We start from the raw sequence: 22,500 nt of genomic DNA, 5'->3' as shown, positions 1-22,500 counted from the left end.
CATAATAGTGTGAGAGTCCAGTCCATAGTGGATCTAACATAATAGTGAGAGTCCAGTCCATAGTGGATCTAACATAATAGTGTGAGAGTCCAGTCCATAGTGGATCTAACATAATAGTGAGAGTCCAGTCCATAGTGGATCTAACATAATAGTGAGAGTCCAGTCCATAGTGGATCTAACATAATAGTGAGAGTCCAGTCCATAGTGGATCTAACATAATAGTGAGAGTCCAGTCCATAGTGGATCTAACATAATAGTGAGAGTCCAGTCCATAGTGGATCTAACATAATAGTGAGAGAGTCCAGTCCATAGTGGATCTAACATAATAGTGTGAGAGTCCAGTCCATAGTGGATCTAACATAATAGTGTGAGAGTCCAGTCCATAGTGGATCTAACATAATAGTGTGAGAGTCCAGTCCATAGTGGATCTAACATAATAGTGTGAGAGTCCAGTCCATAGTGGATCTAACATAATAGTGTGAGAGTCCAGTCCATAGTGGATCTAACATAATAGTGTGAGAGTCCAGTCCATAGTGGATCTAACATAATAGTGTGAGAGTCCAGTCCATAGTGGATCTAACATAATAGTGTGAGAGTCCAGTCCATAGTGGATCTAACATAATAGTGTGAGAGTCCAGTCCATAGTGGATCTAACATAATAGTGAGAGAGTCCAGTCCATAGTGGATCTAACATAATGGTGAGAGTCCAGTCCATAGTGGATCTAACATAATAGTGAGAGTCCAGTCCATAGTGGATCTAACATAATAGTGTGAGAGTCCAGTCCATAGTGGATCTAACATAATAGTGAGAGTCCAGTCCATAGTGGATCTAACATAATAGTGAGAGTCCAGTCCATAGTGGATCTAACATAATAGTGTGAGAGTCCAGTCCATAGTGGATCTAACATAATAGTGAGAGTCCAGTCCATAGTGGATCTAACATAATAGTGTGAGAGTCCAGTCCATAGTGGATCTAACATAATAGTGAGAGTCCAGTCCATAGTGGATCTAACATAATAGTGAGAGTCCAGTCCATAGTGGATCTAACATAATAGTGAGAGTCCAGTCCATAGTGGATCTAACATAATAGTGTGAGAGTCCAGTCCATAGTGGATCTAACATAATAGTGAGAGTCCAGTCCATAGTGGATCTAACATAATAGTGAGAGTCCAGTCCATAGTGGATCTAACATAATAGTGTGAGAGTCCAGTCCATAGTGGATCTAACATAATAGTGAGAGTCCAGTCCATAGTGGATCTAACATAATAGTGTGAGAGTCCAGTCCATAGTGGATCTAACATAATAGTGTGAGAGTCCAGTCCATAGTGGATCTAACATAATAGTGTGAGAGTCCAGTCCATAATGGATCTAACATAATAGTGAGAGTCCAGTCCATAGTGGATCTAACATAATAGTGAGAGTCCAGTCCATAGTGGATCTAACATAATAGTGAGAGTCCAGACCATGGTAATGTCCTTTAGTTGTTCAGGCTGCTAAGTAATTAGGTCAGATGCCATTAGTGAGGTACAGAGAGTACATATATTTAGTGTTCTGATCTCCTATTTCATCTGCTGCCCTGTGCTTGATGTCTTCAACTATTGATTAGTGGCAGATGAAAGCTCTTCTGCAGCCAAGGCCATCATTCACCATGGCTAGTGCCACTCTCATCTTAGTCCACAACACGTGTCCTGTGACATTTGTGTCTCACAACAACACTGTGGGGGGCGCTGTCTCACAACAACACTGTGGGGGCGCTGTCTCACAACAACACTGTGGGGGCGCTGTCTCACAACAACACTGGGGGGGCGCTGTCTCACAACAACACTGTGGGGGCGCTGTCTCACAACAACACTGTGGGAGCGCTGTCTCACAACAACACTGTGGGGGCGCTGTCTCACAACAACACTGGGGGGCGCTGTCTCACAACAACATTGTGGGAGCGCTGTCTCACAACAACACTGGGGGGGCGCTGTCTCACAACAACACTGGGGGGCGCTGTCTCACAACAACACTGTGGGGGCGCTGTCTCACAACAACACTGTGGGGGCGCTGTCTCACAACAACACTGGGGGGCGCTGTCTCACAACAACATTGTGGGAGCGCTGTCTCACAACAACATTGTGGGAGCGCTGTCTCACAACAACACTGTGGGGGCGCTGTCTCACAAAAACACTGTGGGGGCGCTGTCTCACAACAACACTGGGGGGTGCTGTCTCACAACAACATTGTGGGAGCGCTGTCTCACAACAACACTGTGGGGGCGCTGTCTCACAACAACACTGTGGGGGCGCTGTCTCACAACAACACTGTGGGGGCGCTGTCTCACAACAACACTGGGGGGCGCTGTCTCACAACAACACTGGGGGAGCGCTGCCTCACAACAACACTGTGGGAGCGCTGTCTCACAACAACATTGTGGGAGCGCTGTCTCACAACAACACTGTGGGGGCGCTGTCTCACAACAACACTGGGGGGCGCTGTCTCACAACAACACTGGGGGGCGCTGTCTCACAACAACACTGTGGGAGCGCTGTCTCACAACAACATTGTGGGAGCGCTGTCTCACAACAACACTGTGGGGGCGCTGTCTCACAACAACACTGGGGGGTGCTGTCTCACAACAACACTGTGGGGGCGCTGTCTCACAACAACACTGTGGGGGCGCTGTCTCACAACAACACTGGGGGGCGCTGTCTCACAACAACATTGTGGGAGCGCTGTCTCACAAAAACACTGTGGGGGCGCTGTCTCACAACAACACTGGGGGGTGCTGTCTCACAACAACATTGTGGGAGCGCTGTCTCACAACAACACTGTGGGGGCGCTGTCTCACAACAACACTGTGGGGGCGCTGTCTCACAACAACACTGGGGGGGCGCTGTCTCACAACAACACTGTGGGGGCGCTGTCTCACAACAACACTGGGGGGCGCTGTCTCACAACAACACTGGGGGGCGCTGTCTCACAACAACACTGGGGGGCGCTGTCTCACAACAACACTGTGGGAGCGCTGCCTCACAACAACACTGGGGGGCGCTGTCTCACAACAACACTGTGGGAGCGCTGTCTCACAACAACACTGTGGGGGCGCTGTCTCACAACAACACTGTGGGGGCGCTGTCTCACAACAACACTGTGGGAGCGCTGCCTCACAACAACACTGGGGGGCGCTGTCTCACAACAACACTGTGGGAGCGCTGTCTCACAACAACACTGTGGGAGCGCTGTCTCACAACAACACTGTGGGGGCGCTGTCTCACAACAACACTGTGGGGGCGCTGTCTCACAACAACACTGTGGGAGCGCTGCCTCACAACAACACTGGGGGGCGCTGTCTCACAACAACACTGTGGGAGCGCTGTCTCACAACAACACTGGGGGGCGCTGTCTCACAACAACACTGTGGGAGCGCTGTCTCACAACAACACTGTGGGGGCGCTGTCTCACAACAACACTGTGGGAGCGCTGTCTCACAACAATTAGAAGCACACAGCTAGAAAGATAGCAGCTAGCTTTGAAGTGGCGACCAGCAGCAGCGGGAGTGAGCAGACTTCAACTTTGGACAAAGTTCCCAAACTGAACACAATTTCCTGGAACCATGACTCAAGTGCGGAGTCTGCCTTTCCATTTTGTGCATGAAACAATCCCAGAGGATCTTATCGGTCCACTCCACGGTCTTGAAGGTTGACTCAAGTGTTCCTAAAAGGAAGCCAGTCGATACTCGGCCTGATGGAGGCTGCACACTCCTGCCCCACGCAGCTGATCATAAATCTACTTTCCTACTTGAAGGACTTTTTGCATGAAAGTATAAAAATGGCTGCCGTGATTAAAAGGAGGTCCGGGCGCTGCATCAGCATGTTTTCATGAAAAAGTACAGTGGTCGCCTTTGTTGATAAAAGCCCTTTTCTGGCGATCGGCCAGCAACCAAGATTGTGTCTCCATACACAGTGTGGAGCCGCTCCCCTGACTTCACCAGATTGGCAATTCAAGTTAAAAATAGTGTCAGAGTTTGTGTAGCGTCTTCTAAGGTCTACAATACTTGCTATTACTGTCATGTCTTCTCACGTATAAACAAACACAAAACTGTTTTTAAGTTGTGGAAGCCATGATGTTGACCTGAATGTGATGAAGAAAAGTAGAGAAATGTACAGTCGCTAAATAATTGCTATCTCATCATGGATGATGAACAGAATGGGTGACAAAGGGCAACCTTGGCGGAGTCCAACCCTCACTGGAAACGTGGCCGACTTACTGCCAGCAATGCGGACCAAGCTCTGACACTGATCATACAGGGAGTGGACTATGTTCTGACACTGATCATACAGGGAGTGGACTATGTTCTGGCACTGATCATACAGGGAGCGGACCGCCACAATAAGACAGTCCGATACCCCATACTCTCTGAGCACTCCCCACAGGACTTCCCGAGGGACACGGTCAAACGCCTTTTCCAAGTCCACAAAGCACATGTAGACTGGTTGGGCAAACTCCCATGCACCCTCAAGAACCCTGCCCAGAGTATAGAGCTGGTCCACTGTTCCACGACCAGGACGAAAACCACACTGTTCCTCCTGAATCCGAGGTTGGACTATCCAGCGTTGCCTCCTCTCCAGTACACCTGAATAAACCTTACCGGGAAGGCTGAGGAGTGTGATCCCACCATAGTTGGAACACACCCTCCGATCCCCCTTTCTTAAAGAAAGGGACCACCACCCCGGTCTGTTAATCCAGACGTACCGTACCGCCCCCAATGTCCACGCAATGCTGCAGAGTCTTGTCAACCAAGACAGCCCCACAGCATCCAGAGCCTTAAGAAACTCCGGGCGGGTCTCATCTACCCCCGGGGCCTTGCCACCGAGGAGCTTTTTAACTACCTCAGCAACCTCAGCCCCAGAAATAGGAGAGTCCACCACAGATTGTCCAGGCACTGCTTCCTCATAGGAAGACGTGTTGGTGGGATTGAGGAGGTCTTCAAAGTATTCCCTCCAATCGATCCACAACATCCGCAGTCGAAGTCAGCAGAACACCATCAGCACCATACACGGTGTTGACAGTGCACTGCTTGCCCTTCCTGAGGCGGCGTATGGTGGTCCACAATCGTTTCGAAGCCGTCCGGAAGTCGTTTTCCATGGCTTCCCCGAACTTATGAGGTGGTTCGGGCATCTGGTCAGGATGCCACCCTAGCGCCTCCCTAGGGAGATGTTTGGGGCACGTCCAACAGGTAGGAGGCCACGGGGAAGACCCAGGACACGTTGGGAAGACTATGTCTCCCGGCTGGCCTGGGAACGCCTCAGGATCCCCCGGGAGGAGCTGGACCAAGTGGCAAGCGAGAGGGAAGTCTGGGCTTCCCTGCTTAGGCTGCTGCCCCCGCAACCTGACCTCGGATAAGCGGAAGAAGATGGATGGATGGATGGATCATGGATGTTGTGTATCATGCTATCTCATGGTGTATGATGGTATGTCATCATGGTGTATGATGGTATGTCATCATGGTGTATGATGGTATGTCAGTATGGTGTATGATGGTATGTCAGTATGGTGTATGATGGTATGTCATCATGGTATGTCATCATGGTGTATGATGGTATGTCATCATGGTGTATGATGGTATGTCATCATGGTGTATGATGGTATGTCATCATGGTGTATGATGGTATGTCATCATGGTGTATGATGGTATGTCATCATGGTATGTCATCATGGTGTATGATGGTATGTCATCATGGTGTATGATGGTATGTCATCATGGTGTATGATGGTATGTCATCATGGTGTATGATGGTATGTCATCATGGTGTATGATGGTATGTCAGTATGGTGTATGATGGTATGTCAGTATGGTGTATGATGGTATGTCATCATGGTGTATGATGGTATGTCAGTATGGTGTATGATGGTATGTCATCATGGTGTATGAGGGTATGTCATCATGGTATGTCATCATGGTGTATGATGGTATGTCATGGTGTATGATGGTATGTCATCATGGTGTATGATGGTATGTCATCATGGTGTATGATGGTATGTCATCATGATGTATGATGGTATGTCAGTATGGTGTATGATGGTATGTCAGTATGGTGTATGATGGTATGTCAGTATGGTGTATGATGGTATGTCAGTATGGTGTATGATGGTATGTCATCATGGTATGTCATCATGGTGTATGATGGTATGTCATCATGGTGTATGATGGTATGTCATCATGGTGTATGATGGTATGTCATCATGGTGTATGATGGTATGTCATCATGGTGTATGATGGTATGTCAGTATGGTGTATGATGGTATGTCAGTATGGTGTATGATGGTATGTCAGTATGGTGTATGATGGTATGTCAGTATGGTGTATGATGGTATGTCATCATGGTGTATGATGGTATGTCAGTATGGTGTATGATGGTATGTCAGTATGGTGTATGATGGTATGTCAGTATGGTGTATGATGGTATGTCAGTATGGTGTATGATGGTATGTCATCATGGTGTATGATGGTATGTCAGTATGGTGTATGATGGTATGTCAGTATGGTGTATGATGGTATGTCAGTATGGTGTATGATGGTATGTCAGTATGGTGTATGATGGTATGTCAGTATGGTGTATGATGGTATGTCAGTATGGTGTATGATGGTATGTCAGTATGGTGTATGTCAGTATGGTGTATGATGGTATGTCAGTATGGTGTATGATGGTATGTCAGTATGGTGTATGATGGTATGTCAGTATGGTGTATGATGGTATGTCATCATGGTGTATGATGGTATGTCAGTATGGTGTATGATGGTATGTCATCATGGTGTATGATGGTATGTCATCATGGTGTATGATGGTATGTCAGTATGGTGTATGATGGTATGTCAGTATGGTGTATGATGGTATGTCAGTATGGTGTATGATGGTATGTCAGTATGGTGTATGATGGTATGTCAGTATGGTGTATGATGGTATGTCAGTATGGTGTATGATGGTATGTCAGTATGGTGTATGTCAGTATGGTGTATGATGGTATGTCAGTATGGTGTATGATGGTATGTCAGTATGGTGTATGATGGTATGTCAGTATGGTGTATGATGGTATGTCAGTATGGTGTATGATGGTATGTCAGTATGGTGTATGATGGTATGTCAGTATGGTGTATGATGGTATGTCAGTATGGTGTATGTCAGTATGGTGTATGATGGTATGTCAGTATGGTGTATGATGGTATGTCAGTATGGTGTATGATGGTATGTCAGTATGGTGTATGATGGTATGTCAGTATGGTGTATGATGGTATGTCAGTATGGTGTATGATGGTATGTCATCATGGTGTATGATGGTATGTCAGTATGGTGTATGATGGTATGTCAGTATGGTGTATGATGGTATGTCAGTATGGTGTATGATGGTATGTCAGTATGGTGTATGATGGTATGTCATCATGGTGTATGATGGTATGTCAGTATGGTGTATGATGGTATGTCAGTATGGTGTATGATGGTATGTCAGTATGGTGTATGATGGTATGTCAGTATGGTGTATGATGGTATGTCAGTATGGTGTATGATGGTATGTCAGTATGGTGTATGATGGTATGTCAGTATGGTGTATGTCAGTATGGTGTATGATGGTATGTCAGTATGGTGTATGATGGTATGTCAGTATGGTGTATGATGGTATGTCAGTATGGTGTATGATGGTATGTCATCATGGTGTATGATGGTATGTCAGTATGGTGTATGATGGTATGTCATCATGGTGTATGATGGTATGTCATCATGGTGTATGATGGTATGTCAGTATGGTGTATGATGGTATGTCAGTATGGTGTATGATGGTATGTCAGTATGGTGTATGATGGTATGTCAGTATGGTGTATGATGGTATGTCAGTATGGTGTATGATGGTATGTCAGTATGGTGTATGATGGTATGTCAGTATGGTGTATGTCAGTATGGTGTATGATGGTATGTCAGTATGGTGTATGATGGTATGTCAGTATGGTGTATGATGGTATGTCAGTATGGTGTATGATGGTATGTCAGTATGGTGTATGATGGTATGTCAGTATGGTGTATGATGGTATGTCAGTATGGTGTATGATGGTATGTCAGTATGGTGTATGTCAGTATGGTGTATGATGGTATGTCAGTATGGTGTATGATGGTATGTCAGTATGGTGTATGATGGTATGTCAGTATGGTGTATGATGGTATGTCAGTATGGTGTATGATGGTATGTCAGTATGGTGTATGATGGTATGTCATCATGGTGTATGATGGTATGTCAGTATGGTGTATGATGGTATCTCAGTATGGTGTATGATGGTATGTCAGTATGGTGTATGATGGTATGTCAGTATGGTGTATGATGGTATGTCAGTATGGTGTATGATGGTATCTCAGTATGGTGTATGATGGTATGTCAGTATGGTGTATGATGGTATGTCAGTATGGTGTATGATGGTATGTCAGTATGGTGTATGATGGTATGTCAGTATGGTGTATGATGGTATGTCATCATGGTGTATGATGTTATGTCATCATGGTGTATGATGGTATGTCAGTATGGTGTATGATGGTATGTCAGTATGGTGTATGATGGTATGTCAGTATGGTGTATGATGGTATGTCAGTATGGTGTATGATGGTATGTCAGTATGGTGTATGATGGTATGTCAGTATGGTGTATGATGGTATGTCAGTATGGTGTATGATGGTATGTCATCATGGTGTATGATGGTATGTCAGTATGGTGTATGATGGTATGTCAGTATGGTGTATGATGGTATGTCAGTATGGTGTATGATGGTATGTCAGTATGGTGTATGATGGTATGTCAGTATGGTGTATGATGGTATGTCATCATGGTGTATGATGGTATGTCATCATGGTGTATGATGGTATGTCAGTATGGTGTATGATGGTATGTCAGTATGGTGTATGATGGTATGTCAGTATGGTGTATGATGGTATGTCAGTATGGTGTATGATGGTATGTCAGTATGGTGTATGATGGTATGTCATCATGGTGTATGATGGTATGTCATTATGGTGTATGATGGTATGTCAGTATGGTGTATGATGGTATGTCAGTATGGTGTATGATGGTATGTCAGTATGGTGTATGATGGTATGTCATCATGGTGTATGATGGTATGTCATCATGGTGTATGATGGTATGTCATCATGGTGTATGATGGTATGTCAGTATGGTGTATGATGGTATGTCAGTATGGTGTATGATGGTATGTCAGTATGGTGTATGATGGTATGTCAGTATGGTGTATGATGGTATGTCATCATGGTGTATGATGGTATGTCATCATGGTGTATGATGGTATGTCAGTATGGTGTATGATGGTATGTCAGTATGGTGTATGATGGTATGTCAGTATGGTGTATGATGGTATGTCATCATGGTGTATGATGGTATGTCAGTATGGTGTATGATGGTATGTCAGTATGGTGTATGATGGTATGTCAGTATGGTGTATGATGGTATGTCATCATGGTGTATGATGGTATGTCAGTATGGTGTATGATGGTATGTCAGTATGGTGTATGATGGTATGTCAGTTATGGTGTATGATGGTATGTCAGTATGGTGTATGATGGTATGTCATCATGGTGTATGATGGTATGTCAGTATGGTGTATGATGGTATGTCAGTATGGTGTATGATGGTATGTCAGTATGGTGTATGATGGTATGTCAGTATGGTGTATGATGGTATGTCATCATGGTGTATGATGGTATGTCAGTATGGTGTATGATGGTATGTCAGTATGGTGTATGATGGTATGTCAGTATGGTGTATGATGGTATGTCAGTATGGTGTATGATGGTATGTCAGTATGGTGTATGATGGTATGTCAGTATGGTGTATGATGGTATGTCAGTATGGTGTATGTCAGTATGGTGTATGATGGTATGTCAGTATGGTGTATGATGGTATGTCAGTATGGTGTATGATGGTATGTCAGTATGGTGTATGATGGTATGTCATCATGGTGTATGATGGTATGTCAGTATGGTGTATGATGGTATGTCATCATGGTGTATGATGGTATGTCATCATGGTGTATGATGGTATGTCAGTATGGTGTATGATGGTATGTCAGTATGGTGTATGATGGTATGTCAGTATGGTGTATGATGGTATGTCAGTATGGTGTATGATGGTATGTCAGTATGGTGTATGATGGTATGTCAGTATGGTGTATGATGGTATGTCAGTATGGTGTATGTCAGTATGGTGTATGATGGTATGTCAGTATGGTGTATGATGGTATGTCAGTATGGTGTATGATGGTATGTCAGTATGGTGTATGATGGTATGTCAGTATGGTGTATGATGGTATGTCAGTATGGTGTATGATGGTATGTCAGTATGGTGTATGATGGTATGTCAGTATGGTGTATGTCAGTATGGTGTATGATGGTATGTCAGTATGGTGTATGATGGTATGTCAGTATGGTGTATGATGGTATGTCAGTATGGTGTATGATGGTATGTCAGTATGGTGTATGATGGTATGTCAGTATGGTGTATGATGGTATGTCATCATGGTGTATGATGGTATGTCAGTATGGTGTATGATGGTATCTCAGTATGGTGTATGATGGTATGTCAGTATGGTGTATGATGGTATGTCAGTATGGTGTATGATGGTATGTCAGTATGGTGTATGATGGTATCTCAGTATGGTGTATGATGGTATGTCAGTATGGTGTATGATGGTATGTCAGTATGGTGTATGATGGTATGTCAGTATGGTGTATGATGGTATCTCAGTATGGTGTATGATGGTATGTCAGTATGGTGTATGATGGTATGTCATCATGGTGTATGATGTTATGTCATCATGGTGTATGATGGTATGTCAGTATGGTGTATGATGGTATGTCAGTATGGTGTATGATGGTATGTCAGTATGGTGTATGATGGTATGTCAGTATGGTGTATGATGGTATGTCAGTATGGTGTATGATGGTATGTCAGTATGGTGTATGATGGTATGTCAGTATGGTGTATGATGGTATGTCATCATGGTGTATGATGGTATGTCAGTATGGTGTATGATGGTATGTCAGTATGGTGTATGATGGTATGTCAGTATGGTGTATGATGGTATGTCAGTATGGTGTATGATGGTATGTCAGTATGGTGTATGATGGTATGTCATCATGGTGTATGATGGTATGTCAGTCATGGTGTATGATGGTATGTCAGTATGGTGTATGATGGTATGTCAGTATGGTGTATGATGGTATGTCAGTATGGTGTATGATGGTATGTCAGTATGGTGTATGATGGTATGTCAGTATGGTGTATGATGGTATGTCATCATGGTGTATGATGGTATGTCATTATGGTGTATGATGGTATGTCAGTATGGTGTATGATGGTATGTCAGTATGGTGTATGATGGTATGTCAGTATGGTGTATGATGGTATGTCATCATGGTGTATGATGGTATGTCATCATGGTGTATGATGGTATGTCATCATGGTGTATGATGGTATGTCAGTATGGTGTATGATGGTATGTCAGTATGGTGTATGATGGTATGTCAGTATGGTGTATGATGGTATGTCAGTATGGTGTATGATGGTATGTCATCATGGTGTATGATGGTATGTCATCATGGTGTATGATGGTATGTCAGTATGGTGTATGATGGTATGTCAGTATGGTGTATGATGGTATGTCAGTATGGTGTATGATGGTATGTCAGTCATGGTGTATGATGGTATGTCAGTATGGTGTATGATGGTATGTCAGTATGGTGTATGATGGTATGTCAGTATGGTGTATGATGGTATGTCATCATGGTGTATGATGGTATGTCAGTATGGTGTATGATGGTATGTCAGTATGGTGTATGATGGTATGTCAGTATGGTGTATGATGGTATGTCAGTATGGTGTATGATGGTATGTCATCATGGTGTATGATGGTATGTCAGTATGGTGTATGATGGTATGTCAGTATGGTGTATGATGGTATGTCAGTATGGTGTATGATGGTATGTCATCATGGTGTATGATGGTATGTCATCATGGTGTATGATGGTATGTCAGTCATGGTGTATGATGGTATGTCAGTATGGTGTATGATGGTATGTCAGTATGGTGTATGATGGTATGTCAGTATGGTGTATGATGGTATGTCAGTATGGTGTATGATGGTATGTCAGTATGGTGTATGATGGTATGTCAGTATGGTGTATGATGGTATGTCATCATGGTGTATGATGGTATGTCATCATGGTGTATGATGGTATGTCAGTATGGTGTATGATGGTATGTCAGTATGGTGTATGATGGTATGTCAGTATGGTGTATGATGGTATGTCAGTATGGTGTATGATGGTATGTCATCATGGTGTATGATGGTATGTCAGTATGGTGTATGATGGTATGTCAGTATGGTGTATGATGGTATGTCAGTATGGTGTATGATGGTATGTCAGTATGGTGTATGATGGTATGTCAGTATGGTGTATGATGGTATGTCATCATGGTGTATGATGGTATGTCAGTATGGTGTATGATGGTATGTCAGTATGGTGTATGATGGTATGTCAGTATGGTGTATGATGGTATGTCAGTATGGTGTATGATGGTATGTCATCATGGTGTATGATGGTATGTCATTATGGTGTATGATGGTATGTCAGTATGGTGTATGATGGTATGTCAGTATGGTGTATGATGGTATGTCAGTATGGTGTATGATGGTATGTCATCATGGTGTATGATGGTATGTCATCATGGTGTATGATGGTATGTCATCATGGTGTATGATGGTATGTCAGTATGGTGTATGATGGTATGTCAGTATGGTGTATGATGGTATGTCAGTATGGTGTATGATGGTATGTCAGTATGGTGTATGATGGTATGTCAGTATGGTGTATGATGGTATGTCATCATGGTGTATGATGGTATGTCAGTATGGTGTATGATGGTATGTCAGTATGGTGTATGATGGTATGTCAGTATGGTGTATGATGGTATGTCAGTATGGTGTATGATGGTATGTCATCATGGTGTATGATGGTATGTCATCATGGTGTATGATGGTATGTCATCATGGTGTATGATGGTATGTCAGTATGGTGTATGATGGTATGTCAGTATGGTGTATGATGGTATGTCATCATGGTGTATGATGGTATGTCAGTATGGTGTATGATGGTATGTCATCATGGTGTATGATGGTATGTCAGTATGGTGTATGATGGTATGTCAGTATGGTGTATGATGGTATGTCAGTATGGTGTATGATGGTATGTCAGTATGGTGTATGATGGTATGTCAGTATGGTGTATGATGGTATGTCATCATGGTGTATGATGGTATGTCAGTATGGTGTATGATGGTATGTCAGTATGGTGTATGATGGTATGTCATCATGGTGTATGATGGTATGTCAGTATGGTGTATGATGGTATGTCAGTATGGTGTATGATGGTATGTCAGTATGGTGTATGATGGTATGTCATCATGGTGTATGATGGTATGTCATCATGGTGTATGATGGTATGTCAGTATGGTGTATGATGGTATGTCATCATGGTGTATGATGGTATGTCAGTATGGTGTATGATGTGACAATGGTGGTTGTTGTCGTGCAGCACCACCAAGTATGGAGTCCTCACCTTCCTTCCCCGCTTCCTCTACGAGCAGATCAGGAGGGCCGCCAACTCCTTCTTCCTCTTCATCGCACTCATGCAGGTAACACACACACATGCAGGTAACACACACACATGAAGGTAACACACACATACAGTAACACACACACATGAAGGCAACACACACACGAAGGTAACACACACACTCATGAAGGTAACATGCACTCGTGAAGGTAACACACACACACTTACAGGTAACACACACACATGAAGGTAACACACACACATGAAGGTAACACACAACCAGGTAACACACACTCATGAAGGTAACACACACACACATACAGTAACACACATTTACAGGTAACACACACACATACAGTAACACACACACTTACAGGTAACACACACACACACACATGAAGGTAACACACACTCATGAAGGTAACACACACAGATAACACACACACTTACAGGTAACACACACACACATGAAGGTAACAGACAGACATACAGTAACACACACACAGGTAACACACACACATGAAGGTGACACACTCACAGATACACACTTACAGGTAACACACACACACATGAAGGTAACACGCATATAGGTAACACACACTCATGTAGGTAACACACACATGAAGGTAACAGACAGACATACAGTAACACACACACAGGTAACACACACACATTAAGGTGACACACTCACAGATACACACTTACAGGTAACACACACACACATGAAGGTAACACGCATATAGGTAACACACACTCATGTAGGTAACACACACATGAAGGTAACAGACAGACATACAGTAACACACACACAGGTAACACACACACATGAAGGTGACACACTCACAGATACACACTTACAGGTAACACACACACACATGAAGGTAACACGCATATAGGTAACACACACTCATGTAGGTAACACACACATGAAGGTAACAGACAGACATACAGTAACACACACACAGGTAACACACACACATGAAGGTGACACACTCACAGATACACACTTACAGGTAACACACACACACATGAAGGTAACACGCATATAGGTAACACACACTCATGTAGGTAACACACACATGAAGGTAACAGACAGACATACAGTAACACACACACAGGTAACACACACACATGAAGGTGACACACTCACAGATACACACTTACAGGTAACACACACACACATGAAGGTAACACGCATATAGGTAACACACACTCATGTAGGTAACACACACACAGGTAACACACACTTATGAAGGTAACACACACAGATATACAGTAACACACACTCATGAAGGTGACACACACACAGACATACAGTAAGACACACACTTACAGGTCACACACACACATGAAGGTAACACACACACATGAAGGTAACACACACACACACAGGTAACACACACTCGTGAAGGTAACACACACACACACAGGTAACACACACTCATGTAGGTAACACACACACATACAGGTAACACACACTCTTGTAGGTAACACACACACAGGTAACACACACTTATGAAGGTAACACACACAGATATACAGTAACACACACAGGTAACACACACTCATGAAGGTGACACACACACAGACATACAGTAAGACACACACTTACAGGTCACACACACACATGAAGGTAACACACACACACAGGTAACACACACTCATGAAGATAACACACACACACACACACACAGGTAACACACACTCATGTAGGTAACACACACATGAAGGTAGCACACACACCTTTTTAGGAAAACTTGTCCAGGAGTACAGAGATAGTACTACTACTTCCAGAGATAGTACTTCTACTTCAAAGATGATATACATATACACATTGATATAGTACCAATACTTCAAAGATGATATACATATACACATTGATATAGTACTACTACTTCAAAGATGATATACATATACACATTCAGATAGTACTACTACTTCAAAGATGATATACACATTCAGATAGTACTACTACTTCAAAGATGATATACATATACACATTCAGATAGTACTACTACTTCAAAGATGATATACATATACACATTGATATAGTACTACTACTTCAAAGATGATATACATATACACATTCAGATAGTACTACTACTTCAAAGATGATATACACATTCAGATAGTACTACTACTTCAAAGATGATATACATATACACATTCAGATAGTACTACTACTTCAAAGATGATATACATATACACATTGATATAGTACTACTACTTCAAAGATGATATACATATACACATTGATATAGTACTACTACTTCAAAGATGATATACATATACACATTGATATAGTACTACTACTTCAAAGATGATGTACATATACACATTGAGATAGTACTACTACTTCAAAGATGATATACATATACACATTGAGATAGTACTACTACTTCAAAGATGATATACATATACACATTCAGATAGTACTACCACTAGGACTTCAAAGGTGATATAAATGTACACCTTGAGATACTACTACTAGTACTACTAGTACTACTAAAGGACAACTTGGTGACAAGCCATGTGAGCCACATGATTAGGAACAGTAGAGGTGGTCTTCTCTCCCGGCAGCAAATCCCGGACGTGTCCCCCACTGGCCGCTACACCACCCTGGTGCCTCTCATCTTCATCCTGACGGTGGCGGGCATCAAGGAGATCATCGAGGACTACGTGAGTACCACAGGACATGCTTTTCTGGACTTCTTCTACCACTTCTCATGGACCCTCTTCTCCCCTCACAGAAGAGACACACGGCAGACAACACTGTCAACAACAAGAAGACCACAGGTTACTTTCACTTTTATTTTCACCTGTACTTAGCATGTTTACTTAGCGTGTTTACTGTAGCCCGGCTTTGTCTCGCCGTCACGGCTGAAAGCCAAGCTGTCTTCACACTCTCATTAAATGTCCGCTCACCATCAATACTGACGCTTCCTGTCTTCTTCTTCTGCTGTCTGACAGTGTTGCGTAATGGAGCATGGACCACCGTCGTGTGGAAACAGGTAACCACCAGGAAGTACCATCTAGTATTGTTCAGCTAGTCAAAGATCCTCTATAAGACAGGAGTTGTATGGTGTTTATGTGGTTTTTAAAGACATGGAGTATTTAAAAGAGTGCTAGTCAAAGATCCTCTATAAGACAGGAGTTGTATGGTGTTTATGTGGTTTTTAAAGACATGGAGTATTTAAAAGAGTGCCAGTCAAAGATCCTCTATAAGACAGGAGCTGTATGGTGTTTATGTGGTTTTTAAAGACATGGAGTATTTAAAAGAGTGCCAGTCAAAGATCCTCTATAAGACAGGAGCTGTATGGTGTTTATATTGTTTTTAAAGACATGGAGTATTTAAAAGAGTGCTAGTCAAAGATCCTCTATAAGAAAGGAGCTGTATGGTGTTTATGTGGTTTTTAAAGACATGGAGTATTTAAAAGAGTGCTAGTCAAAGATCCTCTATAAGACAGGAGTTGTATGGTGTTTATGTGGTTTTTAAAGACATGGAGTATTTAAAAGAGTGCTAGTCAAAGATCCTCTATAAGACAGGAGCTGTATGGTGTTTATATTGTTTTTAAAGACATGGAGTATTTAAAAGAGTGCTAGTCAAAGATCCTCTATAAGACAGGAGCTGTATGGTGTTTATGTGGTTTTTAAAGACATGGAGTATTTAAAAGAGTGCTAGTCAAAGATCCTCTATAAGACAGGAGTTGTATGGTGTTTATGTGGTTTTTAAAGACATGGAGTATTTAAAAGAGTGCTAGTCAAAGATCCTCTATAAGACAGGAGCTGTATGGTGTTTATATTGTTTTTAAAGACATGGAGTATTTAAAAGAGTGCTAGTCAAAGATCCTCTATAAGACAGGAGCTGTATGGTGTTTATGTGGTTTTTAAAGACATGGAGTATTTAAAAGAGTGCTAGTCAAAGATCCTCTATAAGACAGGAGTTGTATGGTGTTTATGTGGTTTTTAAAGACATGGAGTATTTAAAAGAGTGCTAGTCAAAGATCCTCTATAAGACAGGAGCTGTATGGTGTTTATATTGTTTTTAAAGACATGGAGTATTTAAAAGAGTGCTAGTCAAAGATCCTCTATAAGACAGGAGCTGTATGGTGTTTATGTGGTTTTTAAAGACATGGAGTATTTAAAAGAGTGCTAGTCAAAGATCCTCTATAAGACAGGAGTTGTATGGTGTTTATGTGGTTTTTAAAGACATGGAGTATTTAAAAGAGTGCTAGTCAAAGATCCTCTATAAGACAGGAGCTGTATGGTGTTTATATTGTTTTTAAAGACATGGAGTATTTAAAAGAGTGCTAGTCAAAGATCCTCTATAAGACAGGAGCTGTATGGTGTTTATGTGGTTTTTAAAGACATGGAGTATTTAAAAGAGTGCTAGTCAAAGATCCTCTATAAGACAGGAGTTGTATGGTGTTTATGTGGTTTTTAAAGACATGGAGTATTTAAAAGAGTGCTAGTCAAAGATCCTCTATAAGACAGGAGTTGTATGGTGTTTATGTGGTTTTTAAAGACATGGAGTATTTAAAAGAGTGCTAGTCAAAGATCCTCTATAAGACAGGAGCTGTATGGTGTTTATATTGTTTTTAAAGACATGGAGTATTTAAAAGAGTGCTAGTCAAAGATCCTCTATAAGACAGGAGCTGTATGGTGTTTATGTGGTTTTTAAAGACATGGAGTATTTAAAAGAGTGCTAGTCAAAGATCCTCTATAAGACAGGAGTTGTATGGTGTTTATGTGGTTTTTAAAGACATGGAGTATTTAAAAGAGTGCTAGTCAAAGATCCTCTATAAGACAGGAGCTGTATGGTGTTTATATTGTTTTTAAAGACATGGAGTATTTAAAAGAGTGCTAGTCAAAGATCCTCTATAAGACAGGAGCTGTATGGTGTTTATGTGGTTTTTAAAGACATGGAGTATTTAAAAGAGTGCTAGTCAAAGATCCTCTATAAGACAGGAGCTGTATGGTGTTTATGTGGTTTTTAAAGACATGGAGTATTTAAAAGAGTGCTAGTCAAAGATCCTCTATAAGACAGGAGCTGTATGGTGTTTATATTGTTTTTAAAGACATGGAGTATTTAAAAGAGTGCTAGTCAAAGATCCTCTATAAGACAGGAGCTGTATGGTGTTTATGTGGTTTTTAAAGACATGGAGTATTTAAAAGAGTGCTAGTCAAAGATCCTCTATAAGACAGGAGTTGTATGGTGTTTATGTGGTTTTTAAAGACATGGAGTATTTAAAAGAGTGCTAGTCAAAGATCCTCTATAAGACAGGAGCTGTATGGTGTTTATATTGTTTTTAAAGACATGGAGTATTTAAAAGAGTGCTAGTCAAAGATCCTCTATAAGACAGGAGCTGTATGGTGTTTATGTGGTTTTTAAAGACATGGAGTATTTAAAAGAGTGCTAGTCAAAGATCCTCTATAAGACAGGAGTTGTATGGTGTTTATGTGGTTTTTAAAGACATGGAGTATTTAAAAGAGTGCTAGTCAAAGATCCTCTATAAGACAGGAGCTGTATGGTGTTTATATTGTTTTTAAAGACATGGAGTATTTAAAAGAGTGCTAGTCAAAGATCCTCTATAAGACAGGAGCTGTATGGTGTTTATGTGGTTTTTAAAGACATGGAGTATTTAAAAGAGTGCTAGTCAAAGATCCTCTATAAGACAGGAGTTGTATGGTGTTTATGTGTTTTTTAAAGACATGGAGTATTTAAAAGAGTGCTAGTCAAAGATCCTCTATAAGACAGGAGCTGTATGGTGTTTATATTGTTTTTAAAGACATGGAGTATTTAAAAGAGTGCTAGTCAAAGATCCTCTATAAGACAGGAGCTGTATGGTGTTTATGTGGTTTTTAAAGACATGGAGTATTTAAAAGAGTGCTAGTCAAAGATCCTCTATAAGACAGGAGTTGTATGGTGTTTATGTGGTTTTTAAAGACATGGAGTATTTAAAAGAGTGCTAGTCAAAGATCCTCTATAAGACAGGAGTTGTATGGTGTTTATGTGGTTTTTAAAGACATGGAGTATTTAAAAGAGTGCTAGTCAAAGATCCTCTATAAGACAGGAGCTGTATGGTGTTTATATTGTTTTTAAAGACATGGAGTATTTAAAAGAGTGCTAGTCAAAGATCCTCTATAAGACAGGAGCTGTATGGTGTTTATGTGGTTTTTAAAGACATGGAGTATTTAAAAGAGTGCTAGTCAAAGATCCTCTATAAGACAGGAGTTGTATGGTGTTTATGTGGTTTTTAAAGACATGGAGTATTTAAAAGAGTGCTAGTCAAAGATCCTCTATAAGACAGGAGCTGTATGGTGTTTATGTGGTTTTTAAAGACATGGAGTATTTAAAAGAGTGCTAGTCAAAGATCCTCTATAAGACAGGAGCTGTATGGTGTTTATGTGGTTTTTAAAGACATGGAGTATTTAAAAGAGTGCTAGTCAAAGATCCTCTATAAGACAGGAGTTGTATGGTGTTTATGTGGTTTTTAAAGACATGGAGTATTTAAAAGAGTGCTAGTCAAAGATCCTCTATAAGACAGGAGCTGTATGGTGTTTATATTGTTTTTAAAGACATGGAGTATTTAAAAGAGTGCTAGTCAAAGATCCTCTATAAGACAGGAGCTGTATGGTGTTTATGTGGTTTTTAAAGACATGGAGTATTTAAAAGAGTGCTAGTCAAAGATCCTCTATAAGACAGGAGTTGTATGGTGTTTATGTGGTTTTTAAAGACATGGAGTATTTAAAAGAGTGCTAGTCAAAGATCCTCTATAAGACAGGAGCTGTATGGTGTTTATATTGTTTTTAAAGACATGGAGTATTTAAAAGAGTGCTAGTCAAAGATCCTCTATAAGACAGGAGTTGTATGGTGTTTATGTGGTTTTTAAAGACATGGAGTATTTAAAAGAGTGCTAGTCAAAGATCCTCTATAAGACAGGAGCTGTATGGTGTTTGTATTGTTTTTAAAGACATGGAGTATTTAAAAGAGTGCTAGTCAAAGATCCTCTATAAGAAAGGAGCTGTATGGTGTTTATGTGGTTTTTAAAGACATGGAGTATTTAAAAGAGTGCTAGTCAAAGATCCTCTATAAGACAGGAGTTGTATGGTGTTTATGTGGTTTTTAAAGACATGGAGTATTTAGATGAGTGCTAGTCAAAGATCCTCTATAAGACAGGAGTTGTATGGTGTTTATGTGGTTTTTAAAGACATGGAGTATTTAAAAGAGTGCTTGTCAAAGATCCTCTATAAGACAGGAGTTGTATGGTGTTTATGTGGTTTTTAAAGACATGGAGTATTTAAAAGAGTGCTAGTCAAAGATCCTCTATAAGACAGGAGTTGTATGGTGTTTATGTGGTTTTTAAAGACATGGAGTATTTAAAAGAGTGCTAGTCAAAGATCCTCTATAAGAAAAGAGTTGTATGGTGTTTATGTGGTTTTTAAAGACATGGAGTATTTAAAAGAGTGCTAGTCAAAGATCCTCTATAAGAAAAGAGTTGTATGGTGTTTATGTGGTTTTTAAAGACATGGAGTATTTAAAAGAGTGCTAGTCAAAGATCCTGTATAAGACAGGAGTTGTGACTATTGTGTGCTGGTCCAATGAGAGGAGGCGATGATGTCACTCATGTGTTCCTCCGCCCACCACCAGGTGGCAGTAGGAGACATTGTGAAGGTGACCAATGGCAGCCACCTCCCGGCTGACATGGTCCTGGTGTCGTCCAGGTCAGTAGATATGAACATGTGACTTGTCCTGGTCCTGGTCTGAAGGACTGTGTTCCTCAGTGAACCTCAGGCTATGTGCTACACCGAGACCTCCAACCTGGATGGTGAGACCAACTTGAAGATCAGACAGGTATGCACTGGCTGGATGTCTGCAGGTCTTCCTGGATCTGAGTCTGAGTCTGAGCCATTCTGCTGCTCTTTCAGGGACTTTCCCTCACCGCCGCCTTCCAGACCTTGGAGGACTTGATGTCCTTGTCTGGTCGCCTGGAGTGCGAGGGTCCAAACCGACACCTGTACGACTTCACCGGGACTCTCCGGCTGGACAACCACAAGTAAGAAGGTCTGGATTGTTGCAGTAGGATCTCCTCCTTCATGACTTGTCCTCCTCAGTCCTGCTCCTCTAGGTCCAGACCAGGTCCTGCTGCGTGGAGCCCAGATCCGGAACACGCAGTGGGTGGTGGGGATCGTGGTCTACACCGGCCACGACTCCAAGCTGATGCAGGTACCGCTCTTCTTCTGCCAGTGTGGGACTGCTGACAAACATCTGCTCTCCCGCACAAGAACTCCACCAAGGCGCCGCTGAAGCGTTCCAACGTGGAGCGAGTCACCAACATGCAGATCCTGGTCCTGCTGGGCATCCTGCTGGTCATGGCCCTCATCAGCTCGGTGGGCGCCGCCATCTGGAACACTCAGCACACCGACACTTCCTGCTGGTACCTCTCCCGCGATGGTGAGACACACAATGCACGTATGCACACACACACACACACACACACACACACGCTGACAGGGTGTGTGTGCAGGAGACAGCTCGGCTAACTTCGCCTACAACCTGCTGACCTTCATCATCCTGTACAACAACCTGATCCCCATCAGCCTGCTGGTCACCCTGGAGGTGGTCAGGTTCACACAGGCACTCTTCATCAACTGGGTGAGTGTCCACTTATTCCCGTATTGGTCCTCTGAGTAGGGGTCCTCACTCAGCATGAAAGGAATTACTCGTGCACTCTTTTGCTTGTTTCATTTGGTACTGCAACAGCAGCAGTAGTAGTAATAGCAGCAGTAGTAGTAATAGTAGTAGTAATAGTAGTAATACTAGTAATAGCAGCAGTAGTAGTAATAGTAG

At 42.0% G+C, this 22,500-nt stretch overlaps 1 protein-coding gene across 1 annotated transcript in view; it reads left to right on the top strand.

The window, feature by feature from the left end:
* atp8a2 (ATPase phospholipid transporting 8A2) overlaps positions 1–22,500 on the top strand; it is a 44,756-nt gene that overhangs the window by 17,345 nt on the left and 4,911 nt on the right. The window contains exons 3-12 of the mRNA XM_061922485.1: positions 13,629–13,728; positions 16,230–16,328; positions 16,400–16,445; positions 16,620–16,660; positions 21,301–21,374; positions 21,435–21,504; positions 21,579–21,706; positions 21,765–21,876; positions 21,936–22,104; positions 22,178–22,340. Of these exons, the coding sequence (XP_061778469.1) occupies positions 13,629–13,728; positions 16,230–16,328; positions 16,400–16,445; positions 16,620–16,660; positions 21,301–21,374; positions 21,435–21,504; positions 21,579–21,706; positions 21,765–21,876; positions 21,936–22,104; positions 22,178–22,340 (1,002 nt within the window). The remainder of the gene's footprint in view (positions 1–13,628; positions 13,729–16,229; positions 16,329–16,399; positions 16,446–16,619; positions 16,661–21,300; positions 21,375–21,434; positions 21,505–21,578; positions 21,707–21,764; positions 21,877–21,935; positions 22,105–22,177; positions 22,341–22,500) is intronic.

This window comes from Nerophis ophidion, linkage group LG15 (genome assembly GCF_033978795.1).
Source record: "Nerophis ophidion isolate RoL-2023_Sa linkage group LG15, RoL_Noph_v1.0, whole genome shotgun sequence".
NCBI classification, from domain to species: domain Eukaryota; kingdom Metazoa; phylum Chordata; class Actinopteri; order Syngnathiformes; family Syngnathidae; genus Nerophis; species Nerophis ophidion.
This window is presented reverse-complemented; position numbering and strand designations above follow the sequence as displayed.